Consider the following 23,039-nt stretch of genomic DNA (forward strand, 5'->3'; position numbering starts at 1 on the left):
TTTGGAGTGGATGCATAGATGCTCATGTACTAAGCAAAATTGTTTGTAATTAGAATTCTTCTGTTTGTTTTTGTTTGTTTTTTTTCCTCTCAGAGGAGATATTGTAATTGTGAAAAGCCCAAATGACCCCAAATCAAATATCTGTAAAAGAGTAATTGGCTTGGAAGGGGATAAAGTCTGCACAAGCAACCCTTCAGATTTCCTTAAGAGTCACAGCTATGTAAGTATTAGAGTTTCTTACTATGTAAATTAATGATTCCTTAAGTAGGCCTGGTGGTCTCTAAAGGATTTGCAATATTTGAGGATCATAATAAAACATAAATTATGACATTAATAAATTATTATTCTTGAATATGTACAGTAAAATGTTGAACTTTTAGACTCTATGCCAAGATCTTTATCTGCCTTTTGTTTCTGTAGGAACTATAGACAGATAATATTTCTGCTGTGCCCTTTGGAAAAATACTCTGAAATTCTCTGTATAAAGTGCAGTACAGATGACAGATGCAGGCAAAACTGCTCCTGTATTTTAAACATTAAGAAGTGAATACTTGACTCTGTAATAGTTTTGCAGATTTTTCTTTCAAAATTATACTTTAGTGTATCTCCATTTCAATGTAGGAATATTTTCATGTTCCTCAGTATGGCTGCAAAAGTAGTTTTCCTAACTTGGCCAAAAGGTCAGGTGATGCAATGAAAAGGGAAAAATAATCTCAATGTTCATTTGTCCTTATGTAGACAGACTTCACAGAAGTTTGGGAAGATCAGTGACAAAATGTTTTTAGCAACTTCTTTTTATGCTCTCATGAGAAAAATCCTCAGGAATGATCACAGAAGAATGTAGGTTTTTTCCTTGTCCCAGAAGCATGTTTGACTGTGACCTCTGTTCAGCACTTGTGGAGCCGTCAGCTATTCCCAGGTGTTTTGAATCTTTAAACAAAGCTGTGATTTTGCCCTTTCATACCCACTCCATCCTCAGAATAAGAAGAAGGAGCATGTGGCTGAAGTCCTGTGCTGTGAAGGTGGAGAATTTTATGGAACACTCCTTACAGGCAGCTACAGTTTGTGACACATAAATCCTGTAAGAGTTTAGCCTCCATAAAGGCAGCCACCTTCACCAGGGAGCCTCCAGGTACCATTACTTCATTTGTATTGAGCAGCTGAAGTGGAGTTTGTCTTTACTAAAAGCAAAAATTCTTGTTAACATTTTGTTTAGCAGCAGGAAGTAAGTAAGGATATGAGTCATACCCTGGCCTGAGAGTTTGAATTTGTTTCTTTCACTGCAGTGTTGAGGCAAGACACCTTGGGCACCTGCCTCTAATCTGCACACCTGCTGTAATGCCAGAGCCACTGGAGCTGCTGTTCTTAGAGTTTGCTCACTTGTGGGCATAAAGAAGGAACTCCTTCTCTTACATTTTGAAGTGGAGGACAAGACATTTAGGTCTTCATAAATCAAATTGTGTTAACCATTTAACCAAGGAAAATCCTACCAAAACCCCCAAAGAACAGAAACTCACCTTTCTCACCAAGTTAAGGAATCCTCTAGCTCTGGTGGAGCTTGTAATTGTGATGGAATACACATTTCCCAGAGGAGACTGACCTGAATTCTATGTACACTGACAGAAGACACAAACAGAATTTCTCTGAGCATCTTTTTCCTCACTTGTCTTAGTGTTGATAAGGAATTTCTGGGAAGATTTGTACTTAAAACAGGATATCAACTTTTCTGGAAACACTGAAGTGACAAAGTGAATATTCAGCAGAACAATTCCTGCCCTAGTGCAGGATTTCTTGTCTCCAGTTTTAATTTAAAATATGAAGAAAAAGAGCAGATGGGGATTGCAGAGTCCATTTCCTGTTTTCATAAAGGCTAATGTGTGGAAAGACAATGAAGTGACAAGCTTTTGTAATTCTTACACCGTTAATTGTATCTAGGAGGAGGAATTATCTAAATGGAAGTGCTCTTGTGCCTGATACCTGTTTTCCTTCTACCTTTAGTGCTTGGTAAAGAGGTAGGTCTTTCCATCTGTTCATAAGATACTTCCTTTACAGAAGAGTAAATTCTCAATGTGGATATCTGTACTTTATGTTCATAACTGAGGCTGGATTACCCACTAAGTAAATTGTTGGGGAGGGGAAACGTAGGCAATTGCCTAATCAGATTCCTTCTTTTAGTGAGTCACTGTGCTATGCACTTTTAACTCAAACACAGAATTCCTCACAGCAAATAATGGCAGCAGATGTACAGAGAACTGGCTGTTTTGTTGATACTTGCCTGAGGTGGGTTTTTGAAAAAAAAGATTGTCCAAACTGAGGAAAGGCCTGGGCTGAGGTTCCAAATGGCCAGGAGTGCTGCTGAAGGGTCTGTCTGCCCAGGGCAGGTACCACTCCTGAAGTGAGCAAAGCCTGGAAAGTGTCATGAATTTTGCACTTTATATTTGGCTACTAACTGCCTTTTTTCAAACAGGAAATCTGAGTGGTGTGTGAATGCTGTGACTCCAAAGTGTGTAAGGTCAGAGCAGTCTTTGTTTTTATTATAGCAAACTGCTCAGCTTTCCTTGAGGGCTTGTCTCCTATTTTGGGAAGTTTCTGTCATGTTGCTGACTTACACAGTAAATGGGAATATCAGATGCCAGCGATATTGCCAAATTAGGCAGCTCAGACCCCTGCTTCAGTCTGTGCTGCTGCTTGCCAACTAGAGGATAGGTTTTCTGAGCTAGCCAGTTCCTGGAGGTGGCAGAGTAATGGCCACACAGCTGAGGTGAAATTACCTGTAAGCACCTGCTTTAGATTTGCCCTAAAAGGAAAATCCTTAGAGTCACATTAGTAGGAATTGCTCTCAGTCTGTATTGACTGTGTCAGTGGTAGCGTTGGCATATTTTTCAGCATTGAAGTTAGGGATTTTTGTGCTTAGAAGCATTGTCACATACAATTCTTACCCTGAAGCCTAAGAAAATGCTAAAATCAGATCCTACTTGAGGTGCTGGTTCATTCATGAATATATTTCTCAGCATGTCTTTATGTGTAGGTAGGAGAATGGAGAACTCTGTTTACAATTTGCTCTCTGTAAAATTACACAGATGAGATACATTATTGCTGCAAACAACCAAGGAGATACAAGAAACAAAGAAAAAGAAACATAACGTAAGCTGAAGATCATAAGTAAGTTGTTCTGAAAAGAGGTATTTCAGTGAGTCAAAATGCACAATAGCAGTGGCAGTTAAAATACTCTTGCTACTCTATTTAACTGAAGGAAGATATCATAAGAGAAAATTTTTGTCAGAGTGCACTAAAGCTGTATCAAAAACCTGTCTCTGATGGAGTTGGATTACAGGCTGATGGAAATAATGCTACATATAAAACTGGGCGGTATAAATTAGGCATGTGCTGAAATTACAATTTAAGTACATACGATTGGAGTTTATCTGCAGAATAATAATTAGGGAAATCTTCCTATTTACATGAAAGTATAATGAAATTCCTTTTTTTAATAAGCTGCTATAGTATTACAAAGTTAGGAATAGGTAGTTTTCCTTTTTGTTGATATCTAGTATGGGATGTGAGCATTAGGCTGGGAGTTTTGCAGGACTTTTTTGGTTTTGTGCTGCTAAATGTACATTTGTAAATAGAAACAAATGCATTTGCTGTAATAAACATTTAAGAATGTATAATGTATTTTTTATGTATCAGAGGCAATGTGTTATGAACCCAGAAGCTAAAAAGGTAAACAACTAATCCTGTATTCAGAACTAGTTCCACTTATTAAGAGATATCCTATTTTATTCATTTAACTATATAGGGATTAATGAGGATTAATAAGGAAATTAGTCACAGTAATTTCTGAAATTGTCCCTAAAATAAAAAAAAAAAAAAAAAACAGCTGAAAGGTTATTTTTGATATTCAGGCTTTTATTTCCTGTTTAAAAAAGTCTTAATACAGGTTTATAATTAATATTGAGTATCTTACTGCTCTATTTGAATTTGTTTTAATGCCATTTACTTTAGCTTTAATTTCTTTACATACCATATGTTCTTGTGCTGCAGGTCCTATTTACAATGTGAAAAAGTGAGGGCTAAACCATCAGCATCAAACAGCTTGTATGTCATAAACCACCAATATGCTGAGCCTTCGAGGCACTTAAACAAAAGTAGTCCCTAATAATGTCACTTAATAGAGGCAGAGTCTGTAAATAAGGAACTGCCTCGTGCGAGTCTCGGTGATAAAAAGCTGAGCTACAAATCCATATCTCAGCAACACCGTGCTGCTGATCAATCAGCTCCCACTAATGCTGCCAGCCTGGCAGCCTGGGGAGTGTTTGCCTTGTGCTGCAGCGAGCCTCGCCACGGAGATGGCATCTCCTCATCCTGTGGGAGCTGCAGAGCCAACAGAATTCCCAGGATAATGCACCTCGCTGTGTTTGCACAGGGCTCTTAACTCTCCAGCAGTTCTTGGCAAATGCAGTAAGATGTGGGCACTAAGAGTAACATAATGTCAAGGCAAATGACACAGAATCGTAATCACAGGGTTTGAATACACTCTGCAAGACACTGAAAAGTGGTTTGATATTTCAGTGCACTGTTGGATAGTCATTTTAAGATGTCCTAAATAGCAATTAAAAATAAACCTAACTGAAACATCACTTCTTTTCCCTTTGCTCTAAGTATTTAATGTTTACACTCATGGTTTAGTAGTTCACCGAGTAAGTTTCAGTAGTTGCTGATACGGAAAATGAGTAAGTTATTTTCTTGCTCCTCCTTAGCTCTAAGTGTTCTAGAGGTTTGAGAGAAAGTCATGCCATAGTTCTAACCAGCAGCTGTGCTGAATGTCTGGTGGGAGAGGAGAGCTGATTTGGCATATTTGTTGGCTTGCAGATGGCTCTATATCCCAGTACAGAGAGTTCATGATTCATATTTAACTTGAATTTTCTGAGAAGTTGTTTGAAATCAAAATTCTGATTTGTCAAAACTAAATTGTTCAAGGGAAAAGAAACTCAAAGGATTTTATCAGTCTTAACTTCCAATATTTCCAGAGTTTCTTCTGCTCAAGTGGCTTGGTCTTTGTACCTTTGCAGTTTTGTTTTGGTGATACTTCAAAACACAGAAATACTTACATTTTATGATTCTGTTATTCCTCTGCTCAAAGTTCAGTACTAACTTCTGGGAAGCTGCTCAGGATGGTGAAACCTGCTACTTGAGACTCAATGAAAGCTTCTGAGCACACGTTTTATTCTGACTGTAGCAGCTGTGCAGGAGAGATTCAGGTCCCTCCTGATGGAGCTGGCAGGCAGGATTCCTGGATTATGGAACCCCTGCTCTGCCAGGCTGAACTGCAGATCTGTGAGCACAGGGCACGCCAGTGATGCTGATGGGTTCTGTGTTAGAACCAGTTCCAGTTGGGTCTGCACCCACAGGGTTTTGTGTTCTCAGATTTACACTTTTGGGTGACTCTGTTACATCATCTGTTAGCTGGAGAAGAAAATCCAACCCTTCTTAATTATTGCTGTCAGAAAGGTCTCTGCAAACTGTTAAGTAATCTTTGATGGATTTGTAATCAGTACTTTCTTCTAAAACACTCATCTTCTGGCTAATAAATCTAAGGCTAATAAGAGTCTGGACATATGAATCACAGATATATTCTGAATTTTTGCTCAGGAGTTTCCAAATGTAGTAGGAAATTTGGGTCTGAAAGTTTTGGCTCAAGAACATGAACCAGTTAGTTTGAATTTTAATTGATAATAGTTTTAGAAAAGGAAAGATGATTCATAATTTAAATTTAGGGTTGCAGATAGAGGTTTTAGAAATGAGATATATTGCTTTTCCAGTGGATTGAGATCCGTGTATTTAACAGTATGATCTAGAACTCAGCATTAAATATTTACAGCAATAAATAATGCATGCAAGTGTTTGAATTAACACAGTTGAAAACTTTTGGAACAGGTAAAAAGTGATACTGAGAGAAATCCGGTATTTTTCTCATTTGACTGACAGCCATCTCTGATGTGAAAACCTCTTCTATTAAGCCAAGAGTGTAGTGATCAAACCTTTTAAGTTCTGTGCAGTCAAGCTCAGGACAGCAGTAGTTACTCCTACATCACACAAATTTTAGAACGAGCAGCAGTGATGAAACCCCAAAGATTGAAATAACCAATGAGTGCTCTGGCAAGTCACTGTAACAGCTTAAACACAGTTTTGTTACAGAACAACACCCAACTGTTGTGCTTTGTGGTAGAGAAAAATGTCTTAAAATGTCTTAGAAATTCAAGCCTAAGTTAATATTCCCCTATGGTGTGTGAGTTAACACTGGAGGTTATGTGATTTTAATATTGATTAATATTTAATTTCAAAACTTAGGCAAATCCTCATATCTTATTGTTTTATAAATCTTCCATTAAAATTACAAATGTTATAGTCCAGAGAATGAATTCATAATATAAATATGTAATCACAATGAATTTGATTTTCTGTATAAAAACACATTAGTGTTTCACTGACGTCTTCTCTAATAACAGCCTGGACCAACATCATAATGTCTTCTTTTTAATATGTGCATTTAAACAAACTGGGTCAAGTACCTTATATCTTATTCATAAGCAGCTTAAACTGTTCAGCAAATGGAGGGAAAATGCTAAACTCTTTGGAAGTACCTATACATTTAAGGTAAATTCATTCTATTATATTAAGAAATATTAAATTCCAGGTAATTCAGCCTTTTAAGGATACACAGAAGATATTGATTTAACATCTGCTATTCCAGTGTGGTTGCTACCATTTCATAGCTTTTTTAGTACAAAAAAAGTAAATATAAGTAAAAGTAAAAAGTAAATGCTTACCCTGATTCTGAAAATATTGAGCTAATTAATGTGGTTGGGTTTCATACAAATGGCAGCCTTAATATGAACAACATTTATGATAAACCTACAGAAACAGTGCCTGGAGCAACTGGATCATTAAAAAAAGTGTTTTTTAAGCATTATTCAGTCTTGGTTCTGAATTAATAAATAAAGGATTAAGGAGTAGTTATGTGAGACTTTAAGTATAGAGTGATAAAACAAACTCCTGCATTTCTGTGGTGTATATTTTATCCTAACTAGATGCAATTTACTTAAATAAGGCAATTTAATCAGTATTTAGTAAATTTGTCATTTGATATTGTAGAATCTTTCATCATATTTCACTTTAATCAAGAAAGGTAACACCTGTGGTTTATTCACAAAAGCTCCTTTTGTTAAATGAACACCCGCAGGCCATGAAGCAATTACATTTGTTGCTTGTACCAAAGTAGGAGGCACTTAAATAGACCTTAGTAGGGATAGATGAGAACTTGCAGACTTTATTCTTTTGTCCAGCACTGAGATTAGTTCTTATCATAGCTCAAGAAGGAAGCCTCTGAACTGAAAAGATGGGAATTATTTAAAGTTCTTCTTAAGTTTGAAACTTTGATATTTCTGGAGGTGATGTGAATACCTGTGACCTTACAAAAGTTCAAACATCTATTCCCAGCTGATTGTATGTGCTGATGTTTTTTGAGATTGCAAGACATTCCTAAGTCCCCTAAAATCACTAGCAAAAACTGTCTCAAAACAAAAACCCCAAACCACAGAAGCCTGTTTTCAGTTAGTTAGGTTTGGGGGTATTTTTGAGGCAGATAATTTAGTCTGTTAGCCTTATTTGCAATACATGAGTTTCCTAATGTGTCAGTTAATGCAGGACAGGGTTATTATCTCTTGGGTTTGAACATAATTGAGTAATCAAAGAAAAAAGTTTGGCATCATGTAAAGAGCCCAAAAGAATATAATTATTTGATGATTCCCCTCCTTTAAGTAAATTAATGTTTTATGCTGGTGAGTATGAATCACATACCTGCCCTATACTTCAGTTCTGCCGCTTTAACTGCACCACTGATTAAACTTCAACAGCTCTGCAAATTTTGCCAGTTTGTCAGTGAAAAATGTTTGGGGTGAAAGAGAATGAACTTCTGCTTCCAGCTCAGCTGTTGCCAAGGATAGTCTTGTTCTGGTCTAGAGCCTGGGGAGGGAGCAGAGGGGTGTCTGATGGGTGTCTTTCATTGTCACACTTTGAAGCAGCACTGCAGATAACCGGTTCTGCCTGAGAACAAGGGAGGTAAATCCTCGGGTAATCTGCACAGAACAGGGCACAGGGGCTGCTGAGGCAGAGGGGGTTGGCTGCAGACAGTCAGAGGCAGCTTTTCACAGCAGCCTGCACTGCTGAGGAGTTGCTGGTTCTGCAGAGTCCCATTCATTCTGTGAAAATCCAGCTGCTGGGCGTGTGGGACTTTCCCATCATTAGTTGTGGCCTGTGTGTAGGGAGATCAGAGATGCTGCCCAGCCCAGGGCAATGCTTTTACCCCTCATCAGTATGGCTTTGTAGTCACTGTTCCTCTGTATAGTGGGAACTGTGATTTCAGTGCCACTTCCTGGATGCAGTGAACTTTCTCTAAGAGGTCCACAGCCTGTAGATACCAAAGTGCAACCTGTGAGCTGCCACACAAGTGGCTTTCCCTCTGCCTTGGGGTTTTTGCAGCACATTGCTGTGCAATTAATACGTTCTTAAATAATTCTTAAATGAAAAGCATTCTTACTAAAGAAAATAGAGGGTTTTAACAGTTAATTCTTTTTCTTTGGTGAATATCATTCCAAGCTACTGTGCTTGCAGAGATTGGCAGTGTTTCAGATTGAGTCCTGCCTCTGTAAAGGGTGACACTCCAAGTGGACTATTTCCTATGAGTAATCCCACTGAGATCAGTGATGTGGTGTAGACATGGCTTGGTGCATGGAACCTTGGAGGATTCTGGCACTGGTCTTTTTTTCAAAGAGGTTTATACTACTTTGGTTAATTTTTTTTTAATTAATGATTATGGCCTGTTACTGGTACTTGGTTTTACATTTTCTTGTAATTCTTGTCATTTCTATTGCTTGACTTTAATTCTAGGTTGTAGTGAAGTGCCTAGATGATGGACAGATGGCCTACAAAGGTGCATTATCCCTAGATGAATCACACATTGTGACAGTACTCTTAATGCTAAATTCAGAAGTGTAGGGCCCAGTCATACCTTCCAGGGAGAACTGCAAAAATTACTTTAAGTGGTGAATTTCAGGATGCAGGAAGATGCTTTACTGCAAATGTTCTACCTGGAATGCAAACTGTGAACATCTTGTCTAGACAAGTAATTATTCCTAGTACTGGAAATAGTTTTATGCCATTGCAGGCAAAAGCAATTTATTTTCTTTTTTGTAGTTTTGGAACTTGGTAGAAATATGGGAAGTATTCTAGAAAACTTTTGCATATACTTGAGTCATGAGTGGTTCCTTATTTTACACAGTAAAAGATGAGCATCACATTCTGCCTGTGAGCTGGGAGAAGTGAGAAAGCACCGGAACCAGAACAGCACCAGGGGAGCTGGCAGGGAAACAAGAGCACATTGCAAAAAATGATGCTTTTGCAGCCCCATGAAATGTTAGCATGGCTTTGCTTTCTGTACCATAGTAATTCCAGCTTGTCCTGTTTGTGTGTTTGCTGAGGGAGTCTGTCACAGTGACAGCAGTTTGGTGTCTGACTCCTTATTCCAGTAGGTGCTGGACAGGGCAGTTTGCACCAGTAAGGTCAGGTGCTGCCTTGTACTGTTATTTGCACATGAGAAACAAACTCACATGTGAGTGTGGACACAGGCAGTGCTTTGGGTGGGTCCACTGAACTAAGTGACCACAAACATCCAACTACCCTGCTGGACATCCTGAACAGGTTGAGCTCAGACAGAGACCTATCAAAACCACAAAACACATATTCTACACAGGTTATTTGACTCTAGATAGAAGCTTTCTAAATGTACAAATTGACTTCTGGTTGGTTTTTTTGTTTGCAAAGCTGCTTGAGTAGGAGGAGGGCCAAAGTCATCTAGCTGGAACCAGCTGGCCTTCCCAGAGGAAACCCTTTGGTGCATGTGCCAGGAATCTGATCAGCCTTCCAAACAACAAAGGTGACAGACAAGCTGAACAGGGAGTTCCTGTCTGGGATGACTGGGAGAACAAGTAGTAAAGGAGCTTGGCTGAAGCAGTGGATCAGTTAAAGACAAAGGAAATGGCAATCCTTTATACCTGTGGAAGGAGATGGTCCCAGTGTGTTTCAAAAGGGCTTAGACATTGCTGGGCATGTGTGGGGTAGGCTTTGTGCCCTCTGACACACCTACAGCACCTTTCCTAGTGCCACAGAAATACAGGGCTGCTTGGGAGGCATGGACAGGCTCACAGATGCTTTCTGCAGTGTGTTTCATTCTGCCAAAGTGACCTGTTGTGTCTCAATCCGCAGCTGGCACATTTGCCATGGCTCATCAGAGGGGCTCTGGCAGCAGAGTGCCAGCCTGGGATGCTGCTCTGGTGACAGGCACGTGGCGGCATGGCTAAGCAAGAGGCTCACGTTAAAGCCCAGGTTCCCAGGGAGTGTTACCTGGCCAGACACCTAATAGTACCACCTGCAATTTCCTCCAGTGGGGCACCTGCATCTGTTCTTACTGGTTTACAACCTGCCTTTATTCTAGAGTGGCATTTCACTTTGTTACCCATGAACTCTCCCTTCTGCAGACTATTTAGGGTCTGCATGTTTAGGGTGTGCATGGCTCAATTCCAAAACATTCATGCTGCTCCTACTTTGAGTTTCACTTGAAAGTGTTTATTTATTTATTTATTTAGTTTCCATGTGTTTTTCCTCTGAATTGTGGTCATAGTAATGTTTCAAGTAGATACTTCATAGAAATGTTCCAAGTAGATACTTCGTAGAAATGTTCCAAGTAGATACTTGGTTTTGGAAAAATGTATGTTTAAAGTCCATATTAAATATTCTCTAGATTGAGAATATGTTGCTTCATTTAAATTTTTAGCCTGATTTAAAATTTTAGAAACAAAACCCAATTAGAAATGTAATTATAAAATATTTTATTTGGTAACTTGAAAGAGGTTATTTGTATCTGAAACATTTTTAAGAAAACATTGCAAAATATTGTTTATTCCAAGCAGTTATCTTAGTTTAAGACTTGCAGGAGCAACTTTTTCACATATGAAAGCTTCATACTCTTATTTAGATAACTATTACAGCTATGTTGCTATTTCTCATTTTGCCATTGAGTCAGCCATTGAATGCCATGAATCTGTGGTATGTAATATAGTTAATGCATAATATATATGGGCAATGAAAGGTCTTTGTCATATAGTATAAGGTCACCATCATTAATTTTCAAATTATAAAAAGGGATTTGCTGTTTTGTGATCATCATTATTGCAATATAATGTGTTGTGGATTCTGCCTGCACATAGAATGAACTGTGATCTTAATTAGAACTTTGACAAGCCTACTCCGATAAAATGATGAGATTATTCGTAATTGATGTCACAATCAATTACCAGTTAGTTCATCATGAATCTACTAACAGGTCTAGCCTTGGTGCTGGCCCCAGGATGTTGATGAGTGTGTGGCTGCCCTGTTCATGCTGTTACTGCGACAGGAGGGCAGATTTTCAGTCAACATCCTAATGACCTCTTTTGAAGTCTATTAAATTAATGACCCTGTCACATTGGTCTAACCTCTTGTATCTTCATTTTGGATTTTTTGTTGCAAACCATTGGTTTTTGAGCACATGATAGAACAGATACTTTGGAGCACTCCTTCTCATCCCTCTAAATCTGGCAGTGGGTCTTACTGGACTCAATAAAATTTAGTTCCTCACACAGTCATGAAATACAGAGCTCAGAAATCAGGAAAAACACTGTAAGGCAAACTGTGCTTAACACCATTCTGTTCTGGTTTCTTTTTACATTCCAATCTTGCTTATAGGTGCCTAAAGGACATGTTTGGTTAGAAGGTGATAATCTCAGGAATTCTACAGATTCCAGGTGCTATGGACCTGTTCCTTATGGGCTGATAAGAGGACGCATTTGTCTTAAGGTATGTGCATTTAAACTATCTAAAAATAGTTGCATTAATACATTTTTAATGAGTGGGTGTTAGGCACTGAAACTTGCCTCCCCAACTGCCTGGCCAAAGCAAATGCAAAGGAAAGCATGAACACTCCACCACCTGCTGTAAAAGGATAAATCGACAATGACGGGGTTTTTGGAGGGAGGACTTTGGAGCAGCACTGTGCAGTCACTGCTGTGAAAATTGAATTAATTGTTTTGCAAGCAAATCCAAACATAATAAAGCCACAAATGTATACATATATGCCCTGCTGCACAGATGTATATTTCATCCTTGGATTCTCTCTGCAAAATGGTTTTTCACTGTTTCAGCTCTGTGGCTCAAAAAACAAAATGGAGGAAAAGATTCTCTTTCCAGGACTTGCACACATACATTGGACACGTAGCCTGGCCTTGCTGCTTTTTAAACTAAAAAAAATGCTCTGAAGGAATATTGTACTGGATAACCATCACGGTTTCTTCTCCTTTTGCTTCAACAATTCTACAACTTTATTTCACACTGAATTATTTTTTTATATTATCCGTGTTACCAATTTACTCTTTTACAAAAAAGAAGAAACAACACAATTTCCTGTCCATAAAAGTTTAATCTAAGAAACAGGAGAGTGTGTATTACACACTTATACACCTGCTTTTAACAAGCTGGATTTAAAGTTGTGCATTCAGAACAATAAAAAAGGTTTTCTCCAGATACTTCAACACATTCACAAACCCTTAATTTAGCACACTTGTATTACACAGAGAAGATTAGATCTTTCCAATTTAACAAAGCCTTATATCCTTAATTTACAGTATTTATGAACACAATTTGGGAATTTAAAAAAAAGAAAAAAAAAAAACTTGCAGCTATTGAGCACAATCAGTAATTGCTTTCTAAACCTCAGACAATACGATCCCCTCAGCCCTACTGGCAGATTTTGGGTGATCTCTGTTCTTCCTGGCTCACATTTGCTCTGAGTCCTTCCCTGGTTCTGCCCCTTCTCCTGCTGCCTGCCTTACACCAGAGGGGAAAATGCTGGTTCCCAGCAGGGCTGTTTTTATGACCCAAGTTATAGCTTGGATTATGGATTGCTAAGAGACAAAGGATGCTCATCTGCTGACACTCCTCTAATGAGAATGTGGCAGTAATAATGCAACTGAAAAAAGCATTTCTCCAAACTGAGGCACAAGTATAAAAAAGCTGCAGCTGTTTACTGCTTTAATTTTTGCAAATACTGGATATATCAAGAACCTGTATGTATGGACAGCCAGAATTAGTCACAACATTTCTCCACAGCAATAGAATTTGTGTCCAGATTGTGCCCTGACAAGGAAGGTGTTTGAAAGACCTTAATGAAATGACTGACAGGACTGAACCCTAAGTAAACTCTGTAAAATGAGTGGAATTCATGTACAGAAAATTCATATTGAAGCACTACTTTAGGACTCCAGAAGACTGTCTGTTAAAATATTAGGCAATCACTTGATACTTAATCAAAATAATTTAACCAGATTTCACAGCAGCTGTTTAATGACAGGGGCATAGAGTAGTGATTATTCAAGTTTTTGTGAGATTTAAGTATATGGTGCCTAACAAAAGCAAAAATTATTTTTTTCTTCAAATGAGTGTTTCTAGTAGGGCTCTTTATGATACCTCACATGAGCACACAGTGGTGTTGCTCCTGTGTGCTGCTGCTGCTGCACACTGCAGTGCAGGGCAGCAGATACAGACTGCATGGGGCTGGCTGGCCACTGGCCAGGAAACCTCTGAGTGCTTTTAATGCAGCCTGCTGCAGCTTTGGCTTCTCTTCCATCCAACAGTTCTTACTGCCTTCACAATGGAAGTTTTTGTGGCTTTGTCTTACAGTGGATTTTGGAAAAGCTGATGTAACAGTGCCTTTCAGTGCTGAGTTACTTTTTTTTACAAAAAACCCCAAATATCATTTGGAAGTCAGGGATTTCAACAGAAGAGAGTGAGCTTAGCCAACCTAGCTGGCTGAACTTATTTAGCCAACCTATTCTTGGCAAAACATGATTGTTTATCTGAAGTTTAGACCGAGGGTTCTCAGCCACTGTTGGTGCAGCAGTTTTTAAACCTTAGAGAAATACCAACACCTGATTCTTGTACTACCACTCCAAACACAAGGTCATTCCTTAAAGGGCTGCTGAAATCAAAGCAGCTCCAAATTCAGTAAAAGCACTGGGAATCCCACTTAGACAGAACTCATGCTCCATCCTGTCCTAGGTAGGATATCCTGTGCATTCCCTGGATTTAGGCTCCATGTCAGAACTAGACCTGTGGTGTATCTTCAAAAGAGCTAGTTAGCCCCATTTATGCCCCATCCATCAGATCAAATCTATGTACATAGGCCAAAGCAGAGAGGGCAAAGAGCTGCTAATTGGAAGAGCCAGTCTGAATGAGCAAGTCACAGTCAACTTCTGTCAGAACTTTAAAGGACTCGGGGATCACGACAGAGTGGCATGTCTTTGTTTCACAAAGGAGGCCTTCCATCTCTTTCCAATAACCAGTATTATTTCTCAGGTTCTCCCTGCATGCAGACTAGATAAAACATCATTTTCATTCTCACTCTACCATTAAGATTACTGTGACAAATTTCAACCTACACTGTCAAAGCAACATTTAAAGCTAATTTGATTACTTTCACTGAAAGAAAGTCAAGTTGCAGTAGGTGTGATTTGAGTTGCCTGAAATTAGATTTGTGCTGGAATGAACAGACAAAAAAGACTTCCTTATCCAGGCCTTTATTGAGATCAGCTTAGATTTGTTATATGGGGCATTTTTCTTTCCTTTTACTTCTATTTGCCTTCAGGGCCAAACAAAGACTTGACACCCAGCCTGCAGCCAGCACAGGCCCTCTGGACAGCTTTGAATTCTGCAGCTTTGCTGCTAACCAAGATCACAAATTCCCTTCTGTTGTTGGCTTGTATCTGTGTTCTTGTCTGAACTTAAAATAGCTCACCGGCTGATCAGCACAGAGACAGGACATCACCTCTGTGGTTCTGTGCCAGCAGCTGTTCCTCGTGCTCCTCCCTGACTGCACGTGCCAGAACCACAAGTATTGTCTGAGACCTTGCACAAGAGCCTTTTCCTGATGCACACAACTTGAGGTGCTGCTCATGACTCATCCTTCTGCCTTCCTGATGGGGCACAGTGCTGCCAGGGGCTGCCAGTAGCCTGGGGAGGGCACAGCCCCAGCCAGGAGAGAGCTGCTGCTGCTGCCTCCTGCCACGCCTGGCCTGAACTGCCTCAGCCTCTCCTGGCACAGCCTTTGGTATGGGGACAAATCACAGGGGTAGAAATAACTGAGCCTTTGCCTGTGCTTCCTCTTTTAAATGAGACCATTATTCTTTCACTCCACACAGAGAGCAGCAAAGGCTCCTTCTGTGCCCTGGCTGCTCCACAAACTCAGAGCTGCTGTTAGGTTGCTGTTCTTATACCTTAAGACCAAATTCTAAGGAGAAATAAGTGAGATCAGCAAAATAATGACAGATGCTTCGGGAACAAGGTAGCAGCCCACCTTTCTGTGTCTAGGCTGCTTCATCTTGGGCAGGGGCTGTGAAATTTTTATGGGCTTAGAGCCACAGAGGATGTTGATTCTTCACCATCATCTTGCCCTTCTTCCTGCTGAGCCCCTTGTGCCATCTTTGAAAGAGGCACAGACATTCAAGGGAGACAAAGGACAGTGAGCGAATGAATGTCCTTGCTTTCCTATTACCTTTTTTTTTTTGTATCCAAGACCATCCTACATGTAATTAATGACTGCAGAGCAAAGTACTCCTGGGAGCAGCATTCAGTACATGAACAGCTATACAGGTAATTTCTGGAGAGAAGCTCTATTGGTCAGCATCACTCTCTGACACCCTGTACTTGGTGATGAGCTGTGCTCTTCTGGAAATAACTATCCCTTCTGAGAGGAGCCTCATCCAGAGCCTGGGTGGTGGCAGGCACTTCACCCCTTCATTCCTGTTTGTTTGAGTTTGTTTAAGTTTACTTGTAGCCAACAAATCTTTTTTCCCAAGGTTTGGTATTTCCAGTTCAAAGGCCCATCTTGAAAGTACAAATAAAATAAAAATACACCTCACCACAGGGAGGTCCATATGGGTGGTACTTTTTTCCTCCTAGATGGAGCAAAAATCACATACCTTGTTTTTAAAGTAATGAAGAGCTTTACAGGCTAGAAAACGCTGGATTGGAAAAATGCTCTTTAGGAACACATTTATTTCCAAGAGTGAAAAAAGCAATGGAATTCATGAGCCTCTCCATAGCAAAGCATATCTCCTCTATAAATTGTAAAATTCACACTATGGAATGATTCCCTGTAATATACAGGATTTATTACTGCTAGTAAGAGAAGCACATCAGTGAGCAAAGTTCATTACCAAACAGAGAAAAAATCATCATGGTTATGAAACTATTCCAATAACAAATGAAAACACTCAACTTTGAATTGTGATTAAAATCTCTTGTAACTGTGCTTTATTTTACAGCTATGGCCTCTGAATGACTTTGGATTTCTACGTGCAAGCCCCAATGGTCACAGATTTCTTGATGATTAAAAGACTTACGTTACTATTGACAGTTTTCATAGTATTTTCTACTAAAATGAATGGAACTATTTTTGTTTAGAATAAACACAAATATTACTTGACAAAGATGTCTGAGATTACACTTCAGAGTGGGAACAATACACTTGTGTCATCAGCAAAAATTATGTGCCTGCCATCAGCAGGTGGTGCCAGGGCTGGCACTGAGCACAGCACCAGTGGGGTTCCAGACCTGCTGGTCACTCCCAGGAGTGCTGTGGGGTTTCCTCTGACTGCCCAGTGGGGTCAGAGCACAGCTTCCTCATTAGCTTTCCTCTCAGGAATGATGACTCCACTTGTTCTGACATGGAGAGCCTCAGCTCTACACGTGCTCTGCTCCAGGCTGCCCAGGTGATGCCACTGTCACAGGGCAGGGACAGCCACTGCTTCCAGCTGCCAGCCTCTGCCTCCTCCTCCTAGGCTCCAGTCCTTGAGAGGATTTAATGACCTTAAATATTTAGCTTACAAACAGAAAATGGTCATGTTTCCCACTGAACTTTGCTCTTCATTATCTTCAAAGTGTTCTTACATCTCTGCCTCCTGATTGAATTTTGTCATCTGAGCCGCTCAAAGGATTCAGCCTAAGAAGGGCCCAAGGTAGAGCTGCTTCAGACTGAAATTGGAAGAAGTTACTCTGTTGTTTGCTGGGAAAGAAATGTTTAGATCAGGAGATACATTCCAGTTGCACAGAACTTATGTTCTGGGTTGGATGTGTTGAATAATGAACTCTTCAGCTGCAGAAGGAGAATCCCAGCCTCATGTCTGCAGAACTGTGTGGGCAAAGGGGCACTTGCCATTTTTAACCCTGTCTGAACTTGTTCTTGTAGTGCTCCCCTTTGCTTTAAATGTACATTTCTTCAGCAGGTGCTGTCACTTGTTCAGTTGTTCAGTCTTTTGAAAAGCTTGTAACACTCAATGTGCCTCATTGAAACAATCATTGCAGGATCTCGATAACAAGTGAACATGTGTCACAACAAACCAAAGATACATCTTTGGTTTCACTCCTGGAGACACTGTAATTCCCACCACATCGACAGGACAGAGTGTAGACTTGTTCATCTGCCAAAAAAGAAAACAAAAACGTCTTTAGTGCTGGAGAAGAATCAAGAATTTATTTGGAATTTTCTTCACAAAGCTACTCTTAGTAACAAATAATGTCCTACTTCTGGGTTGTAAATATCGGTATCTGTGCTACCATTTGTGACTCAAAAAATAATCTCAAAGTGTTTCAGTGGTTGAGGTATTCTTACACTAAACAACCAGGGCCAGTGGAGTCTCTTCAATAAAACCAAAAATCTCCAGTAAAAACAAGCTGCACAATCTGATGATACTAAAAGAAAAAACTAAGTGGTCTTAGTTATACAGATCAAGGATGCTTCCAAAACAGGCTGCTAACCCAGGAACCAAAACAGGAAAGGAAAGTAGGATTTTTTTCCCCTCACAACTTAAAAAAAAAAATAGTAAAAAAATAAAAATCAAAATCAGTCATTTATTCCAAAAGCAATTAAACAAGAAAAGCCAGGGCAATACACAGGAGGGAAGGAAGAGTGGCAGATGAGAAAAGAAACACAGGCATTCTACCATCACAGGAAGAACAAGATGCACAAGAGATACGGGAAAAATCTATGTAACTCAATTATACAAGAGGAGAGCTGGGTGAAAAGTGGTGCTGCAAGTGAGGGTGGGGAGAAGCGTAGATGGAATGGAAAACAAATGTAACAGAAAGTTAAGTTCTAATCCAGGTAATCTCACAGAGCAAAACAGCTTTGTCTCAGGAAATACAGCAAAAACAGCACTTAAAGTAAGACAACAATGGTGCAAAGTGCAGAAAAAGTAGAAAACATTAACAGGGACAATGAAAAGCATTAGGAACCAGCAGCAAGGCACTCAAACCTTCATTCCAGGACATGTCCTCAAGATAAATCTGCTCATGAAGTGGCCATTCTTTTGTCAGGTTATCTCCTATAAAGCAAACATGACAGATATTCAGTCTTTTCTGATAAATTAATGGTTTTATATACCTAGCAGTCAATCTAGTCCCTACCAGAGTCTTGCCCAGACCACGGTATCAGTTCAAAATCTAGTTCTCTAAAATTTTAGTTTCCATAGATCTGCACAAGCAGGAAAAAGGGGGAAAAAATGGTGACAGCGAATTACTGAATTAAGACACTGAAACCAGCACTTGTGTGAAATTAGGGGCAAACTTCTGTTTTGATGTAGATGCCTTTCAAAACCTGGCTGTAACTCCAACTCCCCGAGCTGAAATGGTGAAGGTTATGTCTGATAACCTGTACTTTTCACAGATCTGTGGGAGAAACTGTTGAGGTCCAAAGGGACCTCTCAAGATCACCTACCAAAGCCTCCTGCACCCACAGTCTGAGAGTGCAAGCAGAACATCTAACCTAATGGTTCTCAGATTTCTTGTGCCCTTCCTTATTCCATCTGCATGACTGTTACTGCAACCATGGCTCCTTGTTGGTGCTTGTCTGAAGTAAAGTGGCATCCCATTCTCCCTCACAGCCCCAAGGAGAGTGGGAATTTACCTGTGCTGAGTTATGTGATGTCTGCTCAGGCTGTAAAACTCTGTGTACAGAGCTGTCATTTCTGAAACCCACCCTGAACATCCAGGGGGAAATGTGAAGACCTGATCATCCACCAGAACTCATGAAACAAATTTTAATTCCCCCACAGCACAGCCTGCCTGGCTTTGCCATCTATTGGATTTGTCTGACAACAAGAGGTGAAAGGATTCTGCAGCTCCATTGTCTCAACTGCAGGATCTAAGAAAACACTGGCAGGCTCATCAGAGAGGTTTATGAGCCTGCAATTCAAAGAGATTAAAAGGAAAAATCTACTGAGATTCTTTCAGGCTACAGAACAACATTAAATAACTATTAGCAGCTTGGTTCAGTAAAGCTTTACTAGCGCCCTTGCTGGGTCATTCAGAAATTGAAAAAGAGGAAAGGTATTTAAGTTTCACTTGGAGATACAATAAATATTTCTTGGCCTATTTAAGGCTGAGTTTTAGGGAAAGGGTTGCAAGCAGTAAATGGAAATTCAACCCTTGTAACAATTTATGGATATAGTAAAAAAAGTCGTAATACTTGAAAGATTTTTCTAGCTCTTTATCAGGCATACAGACTTAGGATTGATTTTTTTTTTTCCAAACCAAACACAATTAAACTTCAAGATATGTACTGTCAGTCAAATGCTGTTCATAGTATCTACTCTGCATAAAAATCACCACAGTATTCACTGGATGTTTTCACAAGTTAATTTTTTCAAACAGGCTTTTCACTTTTAAAACAATTACTTAAATTTGAGTATTTTCAGTTAATTTAAAACAATCACTTTAATTTGAAATTTTGACCAAGTCATGTTAAGAATTTTCATAAAAAAGAGCTATAAAAATACCAAAACAATCCTGCTCCACTTGTTGCAGATGAGATTTAACTCCAGAGAGTTCAAAGGCTTGTGCTCCACTCCAACTGAGGGGCTATAAAACCCATGGCTGGAGAAGGAATATCCACTTCTGTCACACACACAGCATAACCTGGCACACTGCAAAACCACTGCTGTTGTCAGCAAAGCCTGCATTAGTGACCAGGTATTACAAAATGAGTTGGTTTAGGCTAAGTACAATTTTTTGTTGTACTGCCCAGAGCAGCTGGAGAATATTCAGCCCTGGAGACACTAAGCCAGGCTGAGCAACTGACTGTGAGGAGTGGCTTTAGGCAGGAGATTGATCTTCACAGGATGGCCTCTGAAGGTCTCTTCCAGCCTGTGTGATTCTCTGATTCTGTGAGAAGTTTTTCTTTCCAGCTGTGTCACAAAAGCAAGAACTTTTGGGGTTCAGGTGATTTCTAATGTGAAAAATGTGAAACAGGTTTTATTCACACCAAAAACTTTTGGTAATTATCAAGCTTGATTTTAACTGCATATTCATCTCTTTTAAGTGGGATATCAAACAAAGAATGGAATAATCTAAGGAGAAAATCTATTGACAAAAAATACCCGAGTCCATTCTTCTTCTTCTATGTAAATTGTTATGCAGATTTTTTTTTTTCCATCCCCAGATTTTTCTCAGAGACTGTAAGCAAAAGATGCACCATCATAAAAAGGTATTCTTATATGTCGCTATAGGACACGTGAAAGCAAATGTGAGCCACCTGCTATTTGCAAGGTAAAGAAGGAAGTTTATTCCCTGACTCCAACTTTTATACTTTCCCAAAGGTGACATTGGATGGGAGAGTGAATGGGCCACCTCTCCAAAGACATTGGACAAACCACTAGTACATCAAGTTTCTCCACCCCCATGAAGGAATGCAAAACAATATGTTGTTTATATAAATTGTGTGGGAAAGTTTTCTAACAGAATGCAAACTCAGAAGGCTTTAGAAAATCTTAAGAATCTGGGTGACACTTACATGACAAAACAATGAATTGGGAAAAAATTCAGAAAACATACAAAAAGGCAGTTCTTATAAGATTTCCAGATCAGAAAAAGATGGTTAAGTGTTTGAGTCTAACCTCTAAACAGTTTGTGGTTTGTCCCTTCCCCTTTAATGCTATGGCCTGAAGGCACAAAAAAATTAGGAGATTATTGAAAAACCTTCAGAGAAAAGCAGTATTAAGATATAAAAGCACATTCACTCGTTATTCCAAACAATTCAAACAAAAATAAAATTAAAACCAGAGAGTCCCATAGAATTTCACCTCCTCAGAACTTCTCTGGCTACTGAATTTCTGAGCCAAGTAATTAATATTTAGTCAGTCAACACAAGAAGGTACATACAACCAAACAATCTGTGAAATGGGGAAAAGACTGCAGTGCACAGTGTTTCCTGCTGATGGGCAGCCACACACACACATCTTACTAACTTGCTGTATTATCTCTCCCATCACTATTCCCCTTAGCTGCTGTCTCAATTCCTTTGTTCCTGTGAGCTTTTATGGCAGTGTCTATGAATTTGTCTAGAATTGTGGCTTCAGAAGCAGCTTGACAGGCATTCAAAGAAGTAGAATTTATTTCCCCATCATTTTGCTGCCAGGGAACATGCTGGGAAGAATGCAGCAGCACTGCACATGTGTGTCAGGTGTGGCTGAGTCTGAAACATGGGAGCCCTGGGAATGGCACCCTCTGTGCTAAAACAGAATGTCCCATCACCAAACACCTGCCTCAACAGAGGTATAATCTGATTTCTTTATTTACCAAGTTTTTCATACACAATCTTGGGATGGCTTTTAGAAGCACTCATCTGGATGCAAAAGAATCTCAGAAAATAATCTTCAAATTATGGTCAAAACTCATTTATAGATTAAGGACATACTTATATGTCAAATATGTCCTTAATCCCAAGGAAAAACAAAATCCTGATGTAGCTCTCCACTGCAGTGGATGAACCTGACCCAGGCAAAATGGAACTTCATAGTCTGATTTAAGCTTTAGGTAAAATTCACCAAATCCTGAAAAGATTCCCATCTAATCTCTAGTATTTCCTTTTTCCTCTGCACATAGAAAAGGCACAACCAATATTACAATGGCGAGAGTACAATAGCATGAGAGCGCTGGCAGCAGAAATTCCTGTTCTGACCTCACCTTCAGGCATTTAAAAAATAACTTTGAGATGAAAAAATTATTTAAGTCTAATCTTAATACTGTTTACATTACAAATAGAACAAGATCCGATTTTTTCCATAAAATATGTATTCAACAACTCTGTTTTCACTCCTCCCCTCTCTTCTCAAAGCCACATGAAGTCTGAAATACAAGGTTATTGGGGTGGTTTTGTATGGGAGGCATTCACTGAAGTGAGATGGGCGACGAGAAGTGTCCTAAAAGTTTTGTTCTAATTCTTATCACTCCTTCTTTTGGTTACTTTTAATAAACTTTTCTTTAAACCCTTTTAAAGTTTTAAGCCTACTTTACCTTTCTCCTAATCCCCCCTGACAGGAAATGAGTAAATACATTCTAGTAAGCACACCAGTGACCAACACGAAACCCACCACGCTCATTAGTACGGAGAAATCTCAAATTAGCAAACCAAAGCCACTGCAGATATTTGGGTGGAGAATTCACCCTGTGTATCTCCAGCACCCTCTCTGCCCTGCTGTGATGCCACGGTGCCTTTGTGTCTCCGAGCTGTGGCAGTGGCGGCGGCGGGGGGAGTTCAAAATCAGCACGAGGGACGAGGCTGATGGTGTGCCAATGTACAGTGCAGGGAATTCAATAACAAGCTGCACAGACAGTGGGCTTTTATCAGCACATTCCGCAGTGGTGGTGGCTCCACGTCAATGCTGGCCCCAGTGTGTCACTGCAGAGTGCCACCGAGTGCTTTCCCCACGGGCAAGCCACTATTATTGACTCCCCCCATTAACATGTAGGGTGGATATACATTTATTGAAGGTTCTAATGGAAGGCTGAGGGACTCCTATCCTGAGGCCAGAGCAGAAAGACAGCCTATCACTTCA

At 39.7% G+C, this 23,039-nt stretch overlaps 2 protein-coding genes across 3 annotated transcripts in view; one reads left to right on the top strand and one right to left on the bottom strand.

Annotated features, from left to right (window-relative positions):
- IMMP1L (inner mitochondrial membrane peptidase subunit 1) overlaps positions 1–16,557 on the top strand; it is a 31,667-nt gene extending 15,110 nt beyond the window's left edge. The window contains exons 4-6 of the mRNA XM_021536723.3: positions 94–220; positions 11,842–11,952; positions 16,473–16,557. Coding sequence (XP_021392398.2) covers positions 94–220; positions 11,842–11,952; positions 16,473–16,541 — 307 coding nt within the window. The 3' untranslated portion in view covers positions 16,542–16,557. The remainder of the gene's footprint in view (positions 1–93; positions 221–11,841; positions 11,953–16,472) is intronic.
- The window catches only part of DNAJC24 (DnaJ heat shock protein family (Hsp40) member C24), a 32,634-nt gene continuing 25,783 nt past the window's right edge, over positions 16,189–23,039 (bottom strand). For both annotated transcript variants that reach the window (XM_021536725.3, XM_021536724.3), the window contains exons 4-5: positions 18,462–18,530; positions 16,189–17,627 (exon numbers count right to left, since the gene is read on the bottom strand). In XM_021536725.3, coding sequence (XP_021392400.1) covers positions 17,503–17,627; positions 18,462–18,530 — 194 coding nt within the window. In that variant the 3' untranslated portion in view covers positions 16,189–17,502. The remainder of the gene's footprint in view (positions 17,628–18,461; positions 18,531–23,039) is intronic.

Source organism: Lonchura striata, chromosome 6 (assembly GCF_046129695.1).
Source record: "Lonchura striata isolate bLonStr1 chromosome 6, bLonStr1.mat, whole genome shotgun sequence".
Taxonomy (NCBI): domain Eukaryota; kingdom Metazoa; phylum Chordata; class Aves; order Passeriformes; family Estrildidae; genus Lonchura; species Lonchura striata.